The sequence below is a fragment of the Balaenoptera acutorostrata genome, chromosome 11 (assembly GCF_949987535.1).
Source record: "Balaenoptera acutorostrata chromosome 11, mBalAcu1.1, whole genome shotgun sequence".
NCBI lineage: Eukaryota > Metazoa > Chordata > Mammalia > Artiodactyla > Balaenopteridae > Balaenoptera > Balaenoptera acutorostrata.
The window spans coordinates 84,373,110-84,393,149 of NC_080074.1; the positions used below are offsets into that span (position 1 = coordinate 84,373,110).

A 20,040-nucleotide genomic window follows, 5' to 3' on the forward strand; every position below is an offset into this window, starting at 1 on the left:
ATATATGTATACATATAGCTGATTCACTGTTATACAGCAGAAACTAACACAACATTGTAAAGCAATTATACTCCAATGAAGATGTTTTAAAAAAAAGAGCAATAAGTACGATTTAGGCATAATGGACTAGAAATGTCAAAAAGTAACTTTAACTGGCTATTTTCCCATTTTATTTTATTTATTTATTGTTTTTTGACCACGCCGCACAGGTTGCAGAATCTTAGTTCCCCAACCAGGTACTGATCCCGGGGCCACGGCAGTGAAAGTGTGGAGTCATAACTGCTGGACCACCAGGGAATTCCCTATTTTGCCATTTTAAAAAATATTAATTGGTCCCAAGTTGACAGTACAATTGCAGATTAGAGCTCTCTTTTGATTTGCTATACACAGTGATAATATAGCTTGCCTTTGTTCTCTTGTTGCAGTTCTCTGATTTGTCTGTTTTCTTGCTGGATTCCCATAACTAATGTGGACCGTGGCCGATGTCTTGCAACTTCATTAAGTTCTTGAATTTCTTCTTGATACTAATGAAAAGATTTTTATTAAAATGTAAGAGAAAATATTTGAAAATATGTATCTGATATATATACACACACACACACACATATGTATATTTGATAAAGAACCCTTACAACTCAACAATAAAAGGAAAAATAAGTCAATTTAAAAACGGGCAAACAAGTAAGTTCTGAGGATGTAATGTACATCATGGTGTCTAGAGATAACAATACTGTATTATATACTTGGAAGTTGCCAAGAGAATACATCTTAAATGTATATACACACACACACACACACACATCGGTAATTATGTGAGGTGATGGAGGTATTAACTAACCTCATTGTGGTAGGTAATCTTTTCACAATATATACATATATCAATATATATTGTACACCTTAAACTTACACAATGTTGTATGTCAAGTATTTCTCAGTAAAGCTGGAAAAAAATGGGTAAAGGATTTGAAGAGACATTTCTCTAAAGAAAATACACAAATGGCCAATAAACACATGAAAGATGCTTAACATCATTAGTCATTCAGGAAATACAATTCAGTGTAACAAGGAGATACCACTTCACAACCACTAGGATGAGCTTAATCAAAAAGCAAGTAATAACAAGTGTTGGAGAGGATATGGAGAAATCGCTCTCATATACGGTTCATGGGAATGTAAAATGACGTGCCTGCTTTGGAAAACAGTCAGGCCGAGGCTCTAAAAGTTAAACGTAGAGTTATAAGACCCATCCATTCTAACTGAACTAGGTATATACCCAAGAAAACTGAAAACATATGTCCACATAGAAACTTACACACAAGTATTCATAGCAGTATTATACATAATAGCCAAAAAATAGAAACCATCCAAATGTCCATCAACCAATGAACAGATAAACACAATGTGCTGTATCCTTACAATGAATATTATTTAGCAATAAAAAGGAATGAAGTACTGATACATGCTACAACATGGATGAAACCTGAAAACATTACGTTAAAAAAACAGTCACAAAAAGCCACATATTGTATGACTCCATTCATATGAAATGTCTAAAATAGGCAAATCCGTAGAGATGGACAGATTTGCGGTTTCCAGGGGCCAGGGAAAGGGAGACCTAGGGAGTAGCAGCTAATGGATATGGGCTTTTGGGGTGATGAAGTGTTCTCAAACTAGACAGTAATTATGGTTGCACAGCATGTGAATATACTAAGGTCCAATGAACTGCACTCTTCAAAAGGGTAAACTTTATGGTACGGTTCTTAACTCTGGTTGTCAAACCCCCTTTTTACAACTCAATACCAGATATATATGCTCACTGGAATGCATGAATCAAGGTAGACAGGGATGTATGTAATGTGTTTAGGGCAACAAAGATGCAAAACAAAATAAGTAAACTTCCTTCACTATTTTCAGCAGCTTTGTTAAAAGCGGTAACCCTGGGTTGCTTCCTTTTACAAAAGGGATGCATTTCTAGAGAGTAAGCTATGAATATATATTTTCCTCCAGTGATTTCCATCATAATATCAGAGATTTTATAATTCTTAGAGTTGAAATTCTTTATCAAAAGAGGGCTTAAAATAGTAGCTCACTGGAAAGTTCTTACATACAACAGTAAGGATAACAAGAAGTGAAGCCCTTTTTCTTTCTTCTTTAACTGGCAGCATTAAATGAAAAATAAGGTAGCAAGTACAAATGCAGTAACTGCAAAAGCTGGAAACCAGATATTGCTTTGCATCATTTTCAAAAACTATTTTATTGTTGAATAGTGTCACCTAAATACTCTTCTAAAGAAAAATATTTCTACATTATAAAAATAGGAGACAGAGCAAAATATGTGTCAATTATATAGTAAAAGATATTATCTGGTCTTTGTCAAATATATCTAGACCTAAAAAATTCATATATTTTCCAAACTCAAATGTGCATCACTGTCATAAAAGTTCTCAAGTCTATATGTTTTAGAATATATATTGAATATATACACATATACATGCCAGCTGAACTTGACAAAATTACATTTCAGTCTAAAGTAAACTGAAACACACAAGTCAAGCTACTTTTAAATTTTAGAGAACATTAAAAATAATAAAATACTAATTAAGCAGAAGTTTACAATTCAAGCAACACATAAATATCAATGACTGCTTTTTTAAAATGGAATCAGCAAGGAAAAACATCAAACCTGCTTCATAGCTTCTACTCGCTTGTTGAGAGCTGTGGTTTGCTCAATCAGAGATTCTGCTGCATCGTCGTGATCTCTCAGTCTTTCAACAAGGGCTTTAGCATCAGCAAGTGCCTTCTCAATTGTGCAACTCATTTCTAAAGGAATATGTATAATTAAAAATGAAAATCAAGATTCAAAACAAAGCTGGCATAGCATCTTATTTTAGTTTCACATTAACACAGATATGCTTAAGCTACATTTGTTACTGGATTGCTCACTGTCTCAGAAGAAAAAAAATCTAAGAACACCTGTGGCTTTGATTCTGTTAAGGAACAAACTCAAAAGTGAATTTATAATATTCAAAAATTACAATGTGTATAAATATATATAATTACATAATTACATATATATATATATATACACATATATATGTGTGTGTGTGTGATCATACATATATGATTTGCGGACATAATCAGAAAGTATTTAAAACACCCTGAATTTATAGCGGGGAAAAAAAGTACACATCCAATGAATACATTTTACGTTATAAAGAAATAGTGCTCTTCATAAGGGCAATCCCAATCTTGTCATTTGTAAAAAATGTCACTTTATTAGTCTTTATTCTGCAGTCAATGACTGTCAGGTCTCTGACCATAGACCCTTCCTAGCCTCTGCTTGCTCAGGTGACCTGAGACACTATTCACAAATGCACACTACTGACCAGCCAAAGTGGCCTCTATGTGTCATGCTATGCTCAAGTGTCAACCTCCTTCTGGAGGAACTTTGGCTTCTTATATAAAATTGCATTATAATCCTAACTCTTGCACTTTCCTTAGTGAATGGCAAAGAAAGTTTTAACTTAGAACAACACTGGCCATTATGGGAAACTTGAGGTGTTAAAATCAATAATTAATATGCATAAAAGGAGCTCAAAAAATTAGGAGGCAAAACATGAAGCAGCCAATAGTTATTGTAGTTTCTTCAACTGGTATGCTGAGACCTCAAAACAAAATTTTAATCTTAAAATAATGTCTCTCAAAAACTTTAACCTTCTGAAACTTATCATTCTTGATTTTTTCTCTTTGTACTAAGTGTCACCTTACTTTCTATATAAGCTATCCTTTCTTCAACATTTTCTCAAAAAATAAAATTACACTGTAAAATTACTAGGCCAGAAGCCAGGTCTATAGATATTAAATTAAAACTCAGGTATAGAACCAAGTTAAGGGCTATAATGAAGGATTTTCATCAAGTTTAGGAAGACAGAAATTTGCTACAGAATGTAGGACTTAGTTAGATCCTACTGCACTGGACTATAGTTCAGTTAATTATTTGCCCCTCAGATACAGAAAAATGCAGCAAGTACAAAAGAGATTTAAATAACCCAACTGTGTAACATTTTAAAAGAAGGAAAGAAAACACATCAGGCCATTTTAGCAGGCTTTCATTTAAGGTTATATAGCAAAGATTCAAAATTGTAAACTATATAAAGATGAAAAAACCTTCAAACAGTATTCTTGGTTGTACCCAACAGCTGAAGCAAAGGGTATACTGTCCTGTTATTATAAACAGGTTTAAAGCTGAATAAAAAGATTTAATCAAAATAAATTAAAATGTAAAACTGCCAATCTAGAAAATATTCATGACTAGACATTTCCAGAGAGCTTTAAGAATTAAGCTGGAAACTAATACGATTTCTGTCTCTCTAGATAAAACAACCAAAAGATTTGTCCTCTAATATCTAGGAGATTTAGATAAGCGTACTTCAAAATACAACAAGCAAAAAGGGCAATTAAAGGAACCAATGCCTCGTACTGGCTAAAACACAAAAGGACAGCCATTCAAAATCTATCTAAGATGCTGCTCCAAGGGAGACATTAGCCTCCAATAATGCCTTGCCCTTCCTCTAAACTTCCAAGGGGAATAATCTAAAATTATAGATAGGTAATAGTACGGCTTTCCTATTTATGTGGGAGTTACTATATCTCCATATCTCCCATCAATCCCACTACTATAGAACACCAGATTTTTCAGAGTAAAATTTTAAAGTTATATGTGGAAAAAAAAATTAAAGAGAAAAAATATTTGTCTTACAGTAAAAATAACTGGTTGTAACAGATGGTGAAAGAAAATAAAAAAAACAAAGTCTAGAGAAAGTTATAAAAGATCTGAGAGAAGTAAAGTTTATCTTGATTTAATAGTACAAGTCAAGTATGAGGAACCTGACAGTCCTAGGTTCCAACCTAGGATATTGTTAAATGATACTGTTGGGACTACCATAAGAAGAATTGACCTCTTTATGCTTTGTAACAACATGACATCTACAAACAATAGATAGGATGCATTTCCAAATAAAATGCACTAAAGTTCCTATATATGATCAGATGATAGGTGATCTAGACATGAGAATACGTATACTGTGTGTAATTCAATAAGTTGTCCTCTCCCCAGAAGCCATGCTCCCAGAATTCTCTGGGCAAAGGAATCTACAGAGCCCTGAATCTAGATGGAATCTTTCCAGATAATCATAAATCTTTCTTTTTGAAATACGAAAAAGTTGGAACTTCCCTGGTGGTCCAGCTGTTAAGACTCCGTGCTCCCAATGCAGGGGGCCCAGGTTCAATCCTTGGTCAGGGAACTAGATCCTGCAATGCCACAACTAAAGATCCCGCATGCTGCAACAAAGACCCCGTGTGCCACAACAAAGACCCTGCACAGCCAAATAAATAAGTAAATAAATAAATAAATATTAAAAAAAAAAGGAATATGAAAAAGTTAAGCTGCGTTCTGCGAGTATCAACTTGACATCATGGCACCAAAGACCCACTGCCTATTAAATCCTGTGCTTTGATTCAGTAGCTAAGGCTCACCCTCCTTGCCTCAGAGCAATCACAGGCCTCAACTAAATTAGTCAAAGCATCTTCACAGTTTATACTAGGTCTTTATACCTAATGTTCCCATATGCAGTAAATCCCAACTGCTAAATGAAAGCACCCTAAATCATCTACTAGTGGAATAATTATGAAATGTTGTTACTTTCTCCACTTCATATTACCATCTTCTGGTACAAAACTCTTACTCCAACAATCATACCTACTGGAAGAAAATCTTGTGACTGTGTTCCCATGATTCAAGGAGTGTCCAAGCCCAAAGCAAAGCTTTTGAACTCTCTAGTACCAAATCCTGACTTTACTGTTTGTTAATGGGTTTTATATCAAACATGACAAGTGACGTGCATCAGGCTTGATACATAACAGGCACTTCAGTCATGCTGATAAAATTCAATTTCTTACCAGAAGCCAAACTGATCAAATGACTTAACTGTGGCCTTCTAAGATAGAGCAACTCGCTAAAATGAAAGAGTAAATACATACACTAATAGCTGAATTGTTTTTGGAATAACTCACTTCTTTAAATGCTCCAAGGAAGTTTCTCAGATATCCTTTAAAAAACAACAAATACATTAACTACTTGATGGCTTGATGCTACCTAAAATAATAAGATAGAGATGCACAGTAAAGAAAAAAAGATTCTAAAGCTAGTATCGTATATTACAGATACTATGGAACTACTTTAAAGTACATAGTTATAAAAACATTACTTTTACTAAAAGTCCTATGCAAGGGTTTCACGTAAAACAATAAAATCATAAGAAATCCATGGAGAAGTCAAAGATTCCATCGCAGACACACAAAATCTGGCCTGCCAAATTCCAGAAAGAAACATGGGATGATCAGGTTATAAAATCCATGAGTATAAGAGCTGACAGAATCAGGAGGGCTACCTGATAGCACCTGACAAAACCTCGAATGAACACTAAACTCATTCCAGTAGAAAAAGATTAGCCAAAATAGTAAACACTGATGGGAAAATTGCTTGGATGGCAGAGGATATGGCCCAGTACACACCTTATTTGTAAATAAATGTATCTGGAAAAATTGTAAAGGTGAAGCAAGAACTAAAACCGTTCCTAAAGGACGTTTTGAACATCTCCAAGTGGATTTTATAGGGTTGCCTCTCTCTATGGTTTAGGACTACATAACATTCCTAAATATACGAGCAATGTATTAATAACAGTATATTTATTTATGTTATGGATGGATTTTAAAAGTCCCCTACTGAAAAGCCATAATACTCACAATGGTTAATATACTACTATATTTTGTGTCCTTCCAAGAATATTCTAACTTGTCAATCAGGTAAAATAGAGACATTTAACTGGATCAGTTATTCATGAATTTAAATTATGCAACACTTTGCCTCTTTCTCAGAAATCTTTCTGCTTGTATCATTCCCAGTACTCAGCAAACCCCAAACAGGATAAATCCAAGAAGGTCCAAGCTCAGACACATCATAATCAAATTTCTGAAAATGAAAGACAAAGAAAAAATCCTGAAAGCAGCCAGAGAAAAATAACATATTATTTATAGAGAACCAACATTTTGAATGACTATAGATTTTTCATCAGAAATCAAGAAGGCCAGTAAAAAAGTGCTAAAGAATGGAACTCTCAACCCATAATTCTATATCCAGTGAAAATATCCTTCATATATGAAGGTAAAATAAAAATCATTCTCAGATGAAGAAAAAGAGAACCCATTTCTAGTAGATTTGTTCTAAAGGAAATTCTTCAGAGGGAAGCAAAATGATAGCAGAAGGAAACTTAGAGTATCAGGAATAAAGGAAGAGCAAGAGAAATCATAAATATCTTGATAAAAATAATATTCTCTTTTTGAGTGCTTTAAAATGTCTGATATTTGAAAACAAAAGCTATAACTTTTGTGATAGAATTTTCAATTTATGTAGATGTAATATATAACTACAACATAAAGGGGGAGGGTAAATGGACCTATACTATAATGTTTCAACATCTCACTTGAAATGACAAAATGTCAATTGTAAACAAACATATATATTGTAATACTAGAGAAATTCCTAAAAAAAGCAGTATGGAGATAAGAGTCAAAATCATAACAGATGAATTAAAATGAATTAAAAGTTTTAATAACTCAAAAGAAGGAGAAAAGGGGAAAGGAAGGAACAAAACACTGAGGGTACAAACAGAAAACAAATAAGATGGTGGATCTAATACAAACATATTAATAACTACAGTAAATACAAATGTTCTAAACACATTAGAACATACAGTCTGATAATCTAACTCTTTAATTAGGATTTAAAACAGGACCCAATTATATGTTGTCTATATGAAACTCACTTCAAATATGATATAGGTAGGTTAAAAGTAAAAGGATGGAAAGAGACACACTATATAAACACCAATCAAAAGAAAGCCAGTGTACTAATAATAAGTACACAAAAAGGTGCTCAACATGATTAACCATCAGGGAACTGCAAATCAAAACAACAAGATTCTACTTCATATCTACTAGGCTGGCTATAATAAAAAAGATAGTAAGTGTTGGCTAGGATGCAGAGAATTTAGAGCTTTCATGGGCTGCTAGTTGGAATGTAAAATGGTGCAGCCACTTTGGAAACCAGTCTGGCAGTTCCTCAAAAGGTTAAACACATGATCTAGCAATTCTACTCCTAAGTACACACCAAGAAAATGAAAACATGTCCTTGCAAAAAATTGTACATGAATGTTCACAGCAACACTATTCATAATAGCTTCAAAGTAAAAATAGCCCAAATGTCCATCAACTGAAAAATGAATAAATAAAATGCGATACAGTGAATATTTTTTGACCCAAAACAAAGAGGAATGATGTACTGACATAAGCTACAAAATGGATGAAACTTGAAAAATTATGCTAAGTGAAAGAAGCCGGTCACAAAGGAGCACATATTTTGATTCCATTTACATGAAATGTCCACAAGATGCACATTCATATAGGTAGAAAGTACATTAGTGATCTGTCTAGTGTCAAAGGGAGAGGGGGAAGATAGGGGGAATGGGTAGTGACTTAATGGGCATAGCTTTTTGGAGTGAAGAAAATATTCTAAAATTGATTGTGGTGATGGTTGCACAAATCTGTGAATATACAAAAAACCCATCAAATTGTACACATTAAATGATGGAATATTATGGTATGTGAAATTGTATCTCAATAAAGGTATTATATTTAAAAAAAGAGCTGGTGGCTATATTAATACTAGATGAGGGACTTCCCTGGTGGCGCAATGGTTAAGAATCCACCTGCCAATGCAGGGGACACGGGTTCAAGCCCTGGTCCGGGAAGATCCCACATGCTGCGGAGCAACTAAGCCCATGCGCCACCACTACTGAGCCTGCATGCCAGAACTACTGAAGCCTGCACACCTAGAGCCTGTGCTACACAACAAGAGAAGCCTGCGCACCACAATGAAAAGTAGCCCCCGCTCGCTGCAACTAGAGAAAACCCGCGCACTGCAACTAGAGAAAACCCGCGCACAGCAACAAAGACCCAATGCAGCCAAAAATAAATAAATAAACAAATAAATTTATTAAAAAAATATACTAGATGAATTAGACTTCAGAAAAAAGAAAATTACCAGGGATAAAAGAGGGGCAATACACAGTTGATAAAAGGTCTCACTCACCAAGAACACGTAAGAATCCTAAATGTATATGTACCTAACTAGAGAGCTTCAAAATCAAACAAAAACTGAAAAAAATAAATAGACATGTCTTCACTTACTGCTGAAATCTTCAACACTTCTATCTCAGTAACTGATGGAACTAGTACACAGAAAATCAGCAACGATATAGAAGAAATGAACAAACTCCATCAACTAAGTAGACTGAATTGATATTTATAAAACACTATACCCAACAACAGCAGAATACACATTATTTTTAAGTACACATGGGACATTCACTGGGATAGAGTATATCCTGGATCAAAAAACAAACCTTAACTAATTTAAAAGAACTGCAGTCATACAAATTATGTTCTCTGAACATAATGGAATTAAACTGAAATAAATAACAAAGAGACAACAAGAAAATCTCTAAATATTTGGAAATTAAACAACACACATAAATAATCCATGAGACAAAAAGAAAGTCTTTTTGGAAATTAGAAAATATTCTGATCTAAATACAAGATATCAAAATTTTGGCATGCATGTAAAGCAGGAAATTTATACACTAAATTCTTATATAAGAAAACGAGAGATATCAAATCAATTATCTAAGCCTCAACCTTATGAAATAAGGAAAAGAAAAGCAAAATAAACACAAAGTAAACAGAAAGAAGGAAATAATAAAAGAGCAGAAATCAATGAAATTGAAAACAGGAAAACAACAGAAAAAAAACCAATGAAACCAAAAACTAGTTCTTTGAAAAAGCAAAAAAAAGTTGATAAACCTCTAGCATAACTGACCAAGAAAAAAAAGAGAGAAGACATAAATTACCAATGTCAGGAATGAAAGAAGGGATATCACTGCAGACTCCTAATTCATTAATAGGATAAGTGAATACAATAATAAATTTCATACACATGAATTGGATGAAATGGACTAATTCTTTAAAAACCACAAACTACATAAAGTCATACAAGATGCAACTATTAGTAATAATTATTATAGCTATAACTATTAAATACCTGTAACTATTCTATAGTCCTATAACTATTAAAAACATTGTATTCGTGGTTAAAAATCTTCTGCCAAAAATCTCTAGACTCAAATGGTTTCAATGGCAAATTCAACCAAATAGTCAAAATAATTTTGAAAACAAAATTGGAGAAATCACATTTCTAAATTTTAAGACTTACTATAAAGCTATAGCAGTCAAAATGGCATGGTATTGGCAGAGCCGGTCAGATAAAACAGAACAGAGCCCAGAAATAAGCCCACAGAAACACGACCAATTGATTTTTGAAGAAGGTGTAAAGGCAAGTCAAAGGAGAAAGGATAGCCTTTTCAGCAAATGGTGCTGGGAGACTGGACATCTGCATGACAACAAATTAACACTGAAGTAATTCTTACAATTTTCACAAAAATTAACTCCAAATGGACCACAGATCTAAATGTAAAATGAAAAATGGTAACACTTCTAGAAGAAAAAACAGGAAAAAATCTTTGTGACCTGGGGTTAAGCAAACACTTTTTAGACATGATACCAAAAGCTTGATTCAAAAAAGGAAAATTCAATAAACCGGACATCATCAAAATTAGAAAGTTTTGCTCTGGGAAACACTGTTAAGACAGTCTGAAAAGACAAGCTATAGACTAGAAGAAGATACAAATCACATATCTGACACAGGACTTGTATTCAGAATACATGAAAACCTCTCAAAACTAACAATAAGGTAATAATCTAATTTTTAAAAATGAGCAAAAGACTTTAACACTTAACCAAAAAAATATATGGATGGCAAAAAAAGCACATGAAAAGATATTCAACATCATTAGCCATTAAAGAAAAGCAATTAAATCCATGATGAGCTCCACTACACCCCTACTAAAATGGATAAAATAGAAAGCACTGACATACCAAGTGCTGGCACGGAACTCTCACACAATGCGGGTGAGAATGCAAAATAACATAGTTATTTTGGAAAATGGTTTAGCAGTTTCTGAAAAGTTAAATGTATTCTACCATATGACCCAGGAATACCAATTCTGGGTATTTACTGTAGAGAAATGAGTGGATAAACAAACTGCAGTACACACAGTCCATACAATGAAATACTACTCAGCAATAATATGGAATGGGGCTTCCCTGGTGGCGCAGTGGTTGAGAATCTGCCTGCCAATGCAGGGGACACAGGTTCGAGCCCTGGTCTGGGAGGATCCCACGTGCCACGGGGCAACTAGGCCCGTGAGCCACAACTGCTGAGCCTGCACGTCTGGAGCCTGTGCTCCGCAACAAGAGAGGCCGCGATAGTGAGAGGCCCACGCACCGCGATGAAGAGTGGCCCCCGCTTGCCGCAGCTGGAGAAAGCCCTCGCACAGAAACAAAGACCCAACACAGCCAAAAATAAATAAATAAATAAATAATTTTAAAAAAAATAAAAAAATAATATGGAATGAAGCACTGATACAGGCAACAACATAGATGAATCTCAAAAATATTATGCTGACTGAGTGAAAGAAGACAATCTCAAAAGGTTACATACTGCTTCCACTTACCTGGCACTGCCCAAAGGACAAAACCACAGCGGTAGATAAGAGGGTACATAAGAGATCAGTGGTTGTCAGGAGCTGGGAGTGGGAGTGGGAGTGGGAGTGGGCATGGGGGTGGGGGAGAAAGGTGTGGCGCAAGAGAGTATTCTGAAATAATGGAGAGTTCTGTATCCTGATTGCGGTGGAATCAGTATACATGTTAAAATGAATAGAACTATATTGCAAAAAAGGGCATAATATGTTAATTTTAAAACTTAAAAAAAAAATCATTATCTGTCCCCAAGGTTTTGCCTTTGTCTTTAATTCATCTGCTGTTTATCTGCATGCGTGGTATAAGGAAGATATCTAATTATATTTTCCTTTTCTCATGGGGACAACTAGTTGCCCCAGTTCCCATTTATTGGATAGTATATTCTTCCCCCACTGAATTGTAATGCCACACCTGTTGTATGTTTTTTCAATAAATGTATGGGTATGTTTCTGAGCTCTCTATTCTACCTCTGGATCTATCATCTATCTTTACATCAATATGCTGCCTCAACTGTTACAGTTGTAAACTAACTCTTGCTATCTGATATGGCAAGTCGTCTTTTCCTTCTTCAAAAGTGTGTTAGCCTTTTCTCCAACCTAATTCAATCTAAATGGACCTCTAGAGCACTCCAGAGTAAAATCAAACCGCTAGGTAATAATTTTAATTAATTCCAACTGTTGGTAGCTTTCTGAGCCTGAGTAGTACAACCTTATACTGAATCTCGCTCATTGGGATAACTGTTATTTCCATTTTATCAATGAGGAAATAGACTCAGGATTTCAAAGGTAAGGAGCTGACTGACAGCACCAGGTAGCAAGGAAGGAGCCAAGCTAGTACCAGAAATAGAACTTCTGACCCCCAGTCTAGTGGATATTCATGAGCCAAGATGGCTCTCCAGGGCCCTGTTTGCTTTTACCTATATAAAGACTATCCTGGTCTCCTGGGTGGAAAAACAAAGCAAATTCCTTGACCCTACTCCACCAATGAGACTTCCAAAATATTATATAAATTGCATTTCAAGCCAGCAATAGAAAATAAATGGAAGTGTAAATGAAGATGAAAAAATAACAAATTTTTAATATTTTTCTGCATAACCAATAAAAGCCTAGTACCTATTTTAACCAGCCATCACAGTTAATGTAAGACTGTTAAAAACAAGAAAACAGGCCCCCAAATGCCATGTCACTTATGCTAAGCCCCACATCACCAAACCAAGACTCAACTTACAGTTTTGGCCTCTTCCAGAAATGGAACCTTAAATCCGTCGATCAGGAATCACTGTGAGGTAATTTGTCTGACAGACCCCTGCCGTCCCTTAAAGGAAAGTGACTTTGTCCCAACCAATCTGCTTTTTGTTAGTATAACTTCCTTGTCCCTTCTCCTATAAAAGTCTTTCATTTTGTACAGCTCCTTGGAACTCCTTTCTGCTAGATGGGATGCAGCCTGATTCATGAGTCGTTGAACAAAGCCAATAAGATTTTTAAAGTTTACTCAGTTGAATTTTGTTTTTTAAGGAGACCAATTAGGCTTTCTGAAACTAGAATTAACATCCACTTTAAAAAACATTCTCTAGATTGCATAATGAAATACTACTATCAAAATGAACTACATTTGAAATTCGTTTTGTAACTATAAAAACATACCTGTTCAGGGAAAGGAATTATAAATAGCAGGTAATTGAAAGCATACCTTTATTAGCATTTCAGAAAAACAGTGACACAAAGTTTCTATGAATCTGCATGTTCATTTCCTGTATGTAAAACCACAGAAAAGTTTAAAATATTTTATAATAAGCATTTACTTTGCCACCTTTTTTGAAAAACATTGTGCTTTTCCCTCACTGTTTGGCTGGTAACTGGAGTGGGAGGAAGATTGTTTTCCACATCCTCTAACAAGTTTTAAATTTTAAAAGACTCCAGTTTAAAAAAAAAAAGATATTCTCAATTGATCTATTTTTAGAGAGCATGTCTTAACTAGTCACACTTAACTAGTGTACTTACTTACATTATCTTCTATAGGTAGGTTCATATTACAGGTAAAATTTTTTAAAGCAGCTCCCCGCCCTCCACATGAGCCACATTCTCACCCACTTTACCACCCAAAGACATTCGCAGTCAGACTCCTGGCAGAGGGTTCAGAACATTGTGCTGCTGATGAAAGAGAAACCACCACCCACCCGGGACAGAAACTGCCAGCTGTTCGTTTTAGATTTTGGTTAAGAAAAATTTAAAGAAATTCAAACCACTCTTCTTTCTCCTTTATCCACAAATCCATTACCCTATAGCTGGAACTACACAGAAATACTGTGACCGCTGACATACCACAGATGTGTCTATCAATGTCAACAATCTAGTTTAAAAATTTTTATTGTTCAGGCAGGTGCCTCTAAAGTTAATTAGTAGATAATATTAACTGACACATATGGAAATATAAAAATAAAAAGTCCTGGTTATGGCTTTCTTAGAAACTTATAAAGAGATCAAGAAAGAAAACATGTAAATTATAAATTACATATTTTTAAAAAGCATCTTATACAGACATAGCACTGTATGTGAAAGCACAAAAGATTTTCACTGTCCTTGAAAATGATGGAATGAACACACGTTTGGAGTTTTACGAAGCTGCTTTATGAAGAAAATGAATTTTTAAAGTTAGAAGAAACAGTTTGAAAGTAAGGACACAGGAGAATTTTTTTTTTTTAATTATACGTTACCTTGGAATTGTGGCTAAATATAAGTTGCATACACCAGTATGTTCAAACAGGTATGACAATTCAAGAAGGACCTAACTTAATCTAAACCAGTTATTTCTAACCTATGGGCAAGGAATCATTGGAAGGGTTGCACGGATGTACATATACCAAGCATGGTCTGTAGTCTAAATATTTCTCTCACATATATAGCCCACTATTTTTAATAGAGACTAGTAATAATAAAATACAAACGCATTTAAAAGCATAATAGTCTTTTTGCCACTATGCACAATCTCAACTAACAGATACTAAACGTACAATTACTTGTGTGTTGGTGGTACAGGGTGCCTCATATTCAAAACAGGTCAAGGTTCTTTAAGCTAATATACAAGGTTCCTCTGGCTCTAAAATTCTACACTTTTAAGGATGCTAAGGACTCCTACTCCTATGGTGAATCTTCAGAACTATAACTCCTGCTATGTGCCAAGCACTGGTCTAACTTTTGTTACAAAGATGAATAAGACGTGATCCCAGGCTCAAGCTCAAATTAGCACAAGAGACAGATACTTGAACAACTAATGTTATACAACCTAAAAAATACTGCAGAAGTACCATTTCAAGTGCTTTGGGAACACAATGGTACTATCAATGTCATCTGTGGGAGCCTGAGAAGACAATGGTCTATGAATTGGATCTTGAAAGTTGGTTTAAAAAAAAAAGGAAGAGTAAGCATTCAAGACAGATGGTACAGCACATACAAAGGCACAAAGCTGTGAAAGTGCTTGCATGTTTGGAGAAACATCCAGCAGTCTGGCATGACTGGGTATTGAGGTATTTGGAGGAGAGGCAAAATAAGACGAAAGAGGTAGAATGGATTGGAACAGACAGTATAAGGTCCTAAGTGATATGCTTAACAATTAGGACTTAATTCTGTCAGCAATACGGTTATTCAAAAAGCTTAAAGAAAGTATCGATATGAACAGATTTGTATTTCAGAATGGTAACTCTAGGGAAGGATGATGGTGTGGAAATAATCTGGTGAAAGAAAAAGCAAAAGCATCGTGCAGTGCAAGTGGAAATACACAGTCAAGGATGAGCCTTAGGTTCTAGTTTGGACAGCAGGATGGACACCGGTACCATTATCTGAGATGGGATACATAAAAAAGGCAGGAAGAAAACCAAGAAGAGAGTAGGATTCTTCAGAAGGCAGTTTCCAGACAGTATGGTTATCCATGAAGAGTACTAGGAAAAGAGTAATATTTCTTGGAGGGCAGTTTCAAGAAAGAGGGAATGGTTCTCCGTGTCATATGCAAAGAGGTAAATTGAAAACTGAAAAGGACCCCTTTTGCATCCCTGCCGACCACCTCCCAACCCCGCCCCGCCAACGGTGAGCTCCCAGGTGGGTTAGGCAGGAAGAAAACAGAGAGGGAAGGTGTGTCCACAGGGTTAGGGCCAAGGCTTTTCATCGAACTTTCCGCACCTCAGTTCCGGAAAGAGGTGCTCAGAGCTGAACAAGGAGAGGAAGTACCGCGCCCAGGAACTGGCAGCCGGTAGTTCAAGAGGTGGTGCACCATCGGGGAAGGAAGCTTCCGACTGCCTATGCCCGCTCTGGTCCCTGGATTGATTCCACTTACTCTGGTCTCAATCCCTCGCAGCCGTCAGCTGTGGCGGTTAGGACTCAAAGCCTCGGCCAACGGGGACCTATGCACCCAGGGGAAGAGACTCCTCTTGCCTGTTCAGCTTCTTCAGCGAGGCAGTACAGGGGCGTCCTGGGGGAATCAGAGGGGCTCAGCCCCATCACTGGCCAAGCGAAAACCTCCGTTCACCGCCTCCGACCAGCGCTCTCCGAACACTTTAACCTCGCGAGATTTCCTTCCTCGCGTAACCGTGGAGGCAGAACCCAGCGATTTTTTTTGAGGCCTCTAGCTGACATGCGCGAGAGGTAGGGGCGGGCCTCCCCACTAATCCACACTCAAGCTTTCTCTCGGCCTCTCGCAAAGTCTCGCGAATTTTCCTAGGGGAAACGGGCCTGGGTGGAGAGACGGAGAAGGGGAGATCTGGTGGGCGGGTCTTGCGCTTAGGGGACCGTAGCACCGTTAGCCGGTGCTGTGGTTGGTACTTCGCTGTTGGGGAGGCTCTTAGGTCGCCCGGATCAATTTTCCCAATGGGTGACTGGGAAAATTAGGGGGTAGAAAATCTTGAGGGTCGGAGGCATTTTTTTCTTGGCTCCGCCCTCTTCCTGTTAGAGACCTGGGCGTCTGGCCCGCAGAGGGGGAAGGGCAGCGTGGCGGGGCTGCCGAAGAGTGCTTTGCGCACGCGCCAGTCCGAGTGTGTGAGTGTTTGTGTTCACGCGCAGGCGCGCGCGCTCCTGCATTTAGGAAGCCTGGGAAGGACCGGTGTGTTAGGAGATGAGCGGGGAAAGCATAGTCCCCTGTCTTTGGTACCAGACACTCCTGACTGTGCGCTGACCCTCCCCACCCAGCCAGCAGCCTTTTCCAGAGAGGCTGTGGTGCATAGCCTCTGTTCGTTTTCACTGCAGGACCAGGCACGAAAGTAAGCGAACCTCGATCCTGAGGTCTTCCTTATCCACTCACCTTGTACTTTCCACCCCCCACTTTCCAGCAGAGTGTGTCTAGGTTTGTCAAAGAAGAGTTTTGCGTGAAGGGGAAATGCATTTGAAAGCAGGAGAAGAAAATAGCTGGATTGTAAAAAGTCGGTTCGTTTTAATGAACACTTCTGCTGTGTTTACCCTGTGCTTTTCGAAAGTGGATTGTCTATTCAGTATAAGATTTTATTAGCGAAGCAAGGGAGTTCTTATAAGAAAAAGTTTCAAAAGTTCCTCCTTCCCACCGTGTGATGGTAGCACCTAAGTTTTTCTGTTCTACATGATGAATTGCCGTGGTGTTTCAGAAGCTAAGGTGGAGAGTGTGAATTTGAGGTCCTTATCCTAATGCGAAGACCAGATATGCAGTTATCTTAGGAGATGTTTGTTATGTTTTGAGCTTCCCTTTTGTTGTCACTCTTTCCAGTTCATTCTTTCTCCCCAATCCCCACCCTTTTTCAGAAGTCTTAGAGATTTTTTTGGAGGGAAGCCCCCAAATGCTGCCTTATATTACTTTAGGGGTTTATATTTGATTGATGTCAATTAGCAAGGATCATCAAAAGTGTGTTTGAAGAGTGTTTATCGTTTATTTTGTTTGGTATTATGTAAGGGAAACAAGTACGATTATTTGTAAAAATGTTTTCTTCTGGCAAATTTAAGTTCATTCCAAAAGCAAAAAATATCTGCATGTATTGTAACCTGCCTGTGTCTGGTAGAATGACAGGTGAATATGGTGTAGCTCGTCCCTTGAATTGTTACTTTCTGGTCATGACCTCATTAAATCTTGTCCTTTGTTCGATAAATTTCTTTGACTACTGATTATTCATGTTCCCTATCAAATCTTGAGGAAAAGAAGCATTCGTTAGAAATAATTTAAGATATTAAATGTTATGTATAAGATGTTTGGCTAATATATTTTATCCCTGACAGGTTAAAACAAAATGAAGATTTTTTCTGAATCTCATAAAACAGTATTTGTTGTGGATCACTGCCCTTACATGGCAGAATCATGCAGACAGCATGTCGAGTTTGATATGCTGGTGAAGAATAGGACCCAAGGAATCATCCCTTTGGCCCCTATATCTAAATCATTGTGGACTTGCTCAGTAGAATCTTCCATGGAATATTGTAGAATAATGTATGATATATTTCCTTTCAAAAAGCTGGTGAGTGTGAAGTACAAGTAAAATCATGATTTGGGGGATGTACTTGACTGCTTTTTACACTTTTTATGTATGACTTTGCTTTAGATTTGACTTACAACTGTTTATTTACTACTTTAAAAGTGTAGTATATAGAACTCCCCTTTGGGGTTAATATGTGTATTTAATTGGGGCTGCTGACAATTATGGAGCACTTACATGTGCTTCATATTAACTCCTTTAACTCTTACAGCAGTCCTATGAGGTAGCTACTGTAATTACTGGGACAGTATTCAAAGTGTATAAAAACCAGAATGGAACAGACACTGACCACTGAGAACTGTTGCCAGCCTAAGCAGAAGGGATGTTGGCTGAAAGCACTTTGTCAGAATGTGTTGGTATGTTCCATCTGAATATCAGCCTTGTTTAGTACTGCCTTGTTGGAGACGCAGAAACTGAGGTAAAGAGAAGCAATTTGCCCTGAGTCATGTAGCTAGTTAGAGGAAGAACCAGAATTTGAACCTGGCTGCTTACAGTTTTAGTGAAAGTGTCCTAAATTGCTGCAGGATTTGGCCATATTGTAAAGAATGCTCTTAAGAATGCTAAGGGGAAATTGTTTTTATCAGTAAGAAGAGAAGTTGAAGATTGATAGAAATTCCAAGTGTGAAAATTATCTTCAGTTTTCAGAATCTCAACTGTTTTATTTTGGGAAAGTCATTTGGTTAAGCCACAAGTGGATGCTTTGCTTTCTGTCTCATTTGGAGCAGCGTAGGCTGGGACCTAGCCTGTTCATAGACCGGCACAGGCACAGCAGTAACCGTAAGGCTGAACACAGAGAGGCTAGTATATATTATACATTCAAATATGTCCCAAATTAAAATATAAATTGTTTTAGTCCCTCTGTAAATTGTGTATCATGTAAGGTAAAAAAGTATATATGAGAGGCAGCATAATGTAGTGATTTAGCGCACAGGTTTCGGTTCAGGTCTTGGCATCATTAAGCTACCAGCAGTGTGACCTTGATCATTTTGCTTCATCTCTCCAAGCCTCAGTTTCCTCCCATGTAAGCATAACACCTCCTTCCTATGATTGTTGTAAGATTTCAATGAGGTAATGTGAGTAAAGTGGCCAGTAAAATATGTTCCTGTCAGGTAAGTCTTAGGAGAAAAGGCTGCTTATCAAACTTACTGGGGAAGCAAAATGAGTATTACATGGATAATAGGAAAAAAGATCATGAATTAGATCATATAGTCCAGGGGAAATAAGTAATCTCACCCTCCTCCCAAAAGGGAACATAGCCATCATTTGATATATTTTCTAATGTATCCTTACTGTTATCATCTTACCTGATACTATATTTTGTTTGCATTTTACTTAAAGAAAATTTTTTTTAAGAAATTTGACAGATACAGTGGAAGAATTAGGATGCTTTTTATTTATTTATTTATTTATTTATTTATTTTTGGCTGCGTTGGGTCTGCTGCGCACGGGCTTTCTCTAGTTGTGGCGAGCAGGGGCTACTCTTTTTTTTTTTTTTTTAACTTTGGGTTTATTTATTTATTTATTTATTTATTTTTTGGCTGTGTTGGGTCTTCGTTTCTGTGAGAGGGCTTTCTCCAGTTGCGGCAAGTGGGGGCCACTCTTCATCGTGGTGCGCAGGCCTCTCACTAGCGCGGCCTCTCTTGTTGCGGAGCACAGGCTCCAGACGCGCAGGCTCAGTAATTGTGGCTCACGGGCCCAGCTGCTCCGCGGCATGTGGGATCTTCCCAGACCAGGGCTCGAACCCGTGTCCCCTGCATCGGCAGGCAGACTCTCAACCACTGCGCCATCAG

At 37.0% G+C, this 20,040-nt stretch overlaps 2 protein-coding genes across 4 annotated transcripts in view; one reads left to right on the top strand and one right to left on the bottom strand.

The window, feature by feature from the left end:
• FGFR1OP2 (FGFR1 oncogene partner 2) overlaps positions 1-16,355 on the bottom strand; it is a 32,695-nt gene extending 16,340 nt beyond the window's left edge. The window contains exons 1-3 of one of the 3 annotated variants that reach the window (XM_007194873.2): positions 16,099-16,355; positions 2,684-2,820; positions 407-524 (exon numbers count right to left, since the gene is read on the bottom strand). In XM_007194873.2, the coding sequence (XP_007194935.1) occupies positions 407-524; positions 2,684-2,818 (253 nt within the window). In that variant the 5' untranslated portion in view covers positions 2,819-2,820; positions 16,099-16,355. Of the gene's footprint in view, positions 1-406; positions 525-2,683; positions 2,821-15,944; positions 16,076-16,098 lie in introns of those variants that run through there. The other 2 variants (XM_007194872.2, XM_057557330.1) reach the window with 2 other exon arrangements.
• Positions 16,356-16,498: 143 nt separating this feature from the next.
• INTS13 (integrator complex subunit 13) overlaps positions 16,499-20,040 on the top strand; it is a 34,750-nt gene continuing 31,208 nt past the window's right edge. Inside the window, exons 1-2 of the mRNA XM_007194870.3 lie at positions 16,499-17,017; positions 17,997-18,232. Coding sequence (XP_007194932.1) covers positions 18,008-18,232 — 225 coding nt within the window. The 5' untranslated portion in view covers positions 16,499-17,017; positions 17,997-18,007. The remainder of the gene's footprint in view (positions 17,018-17,996; positions 18,233-20,040) is intronic.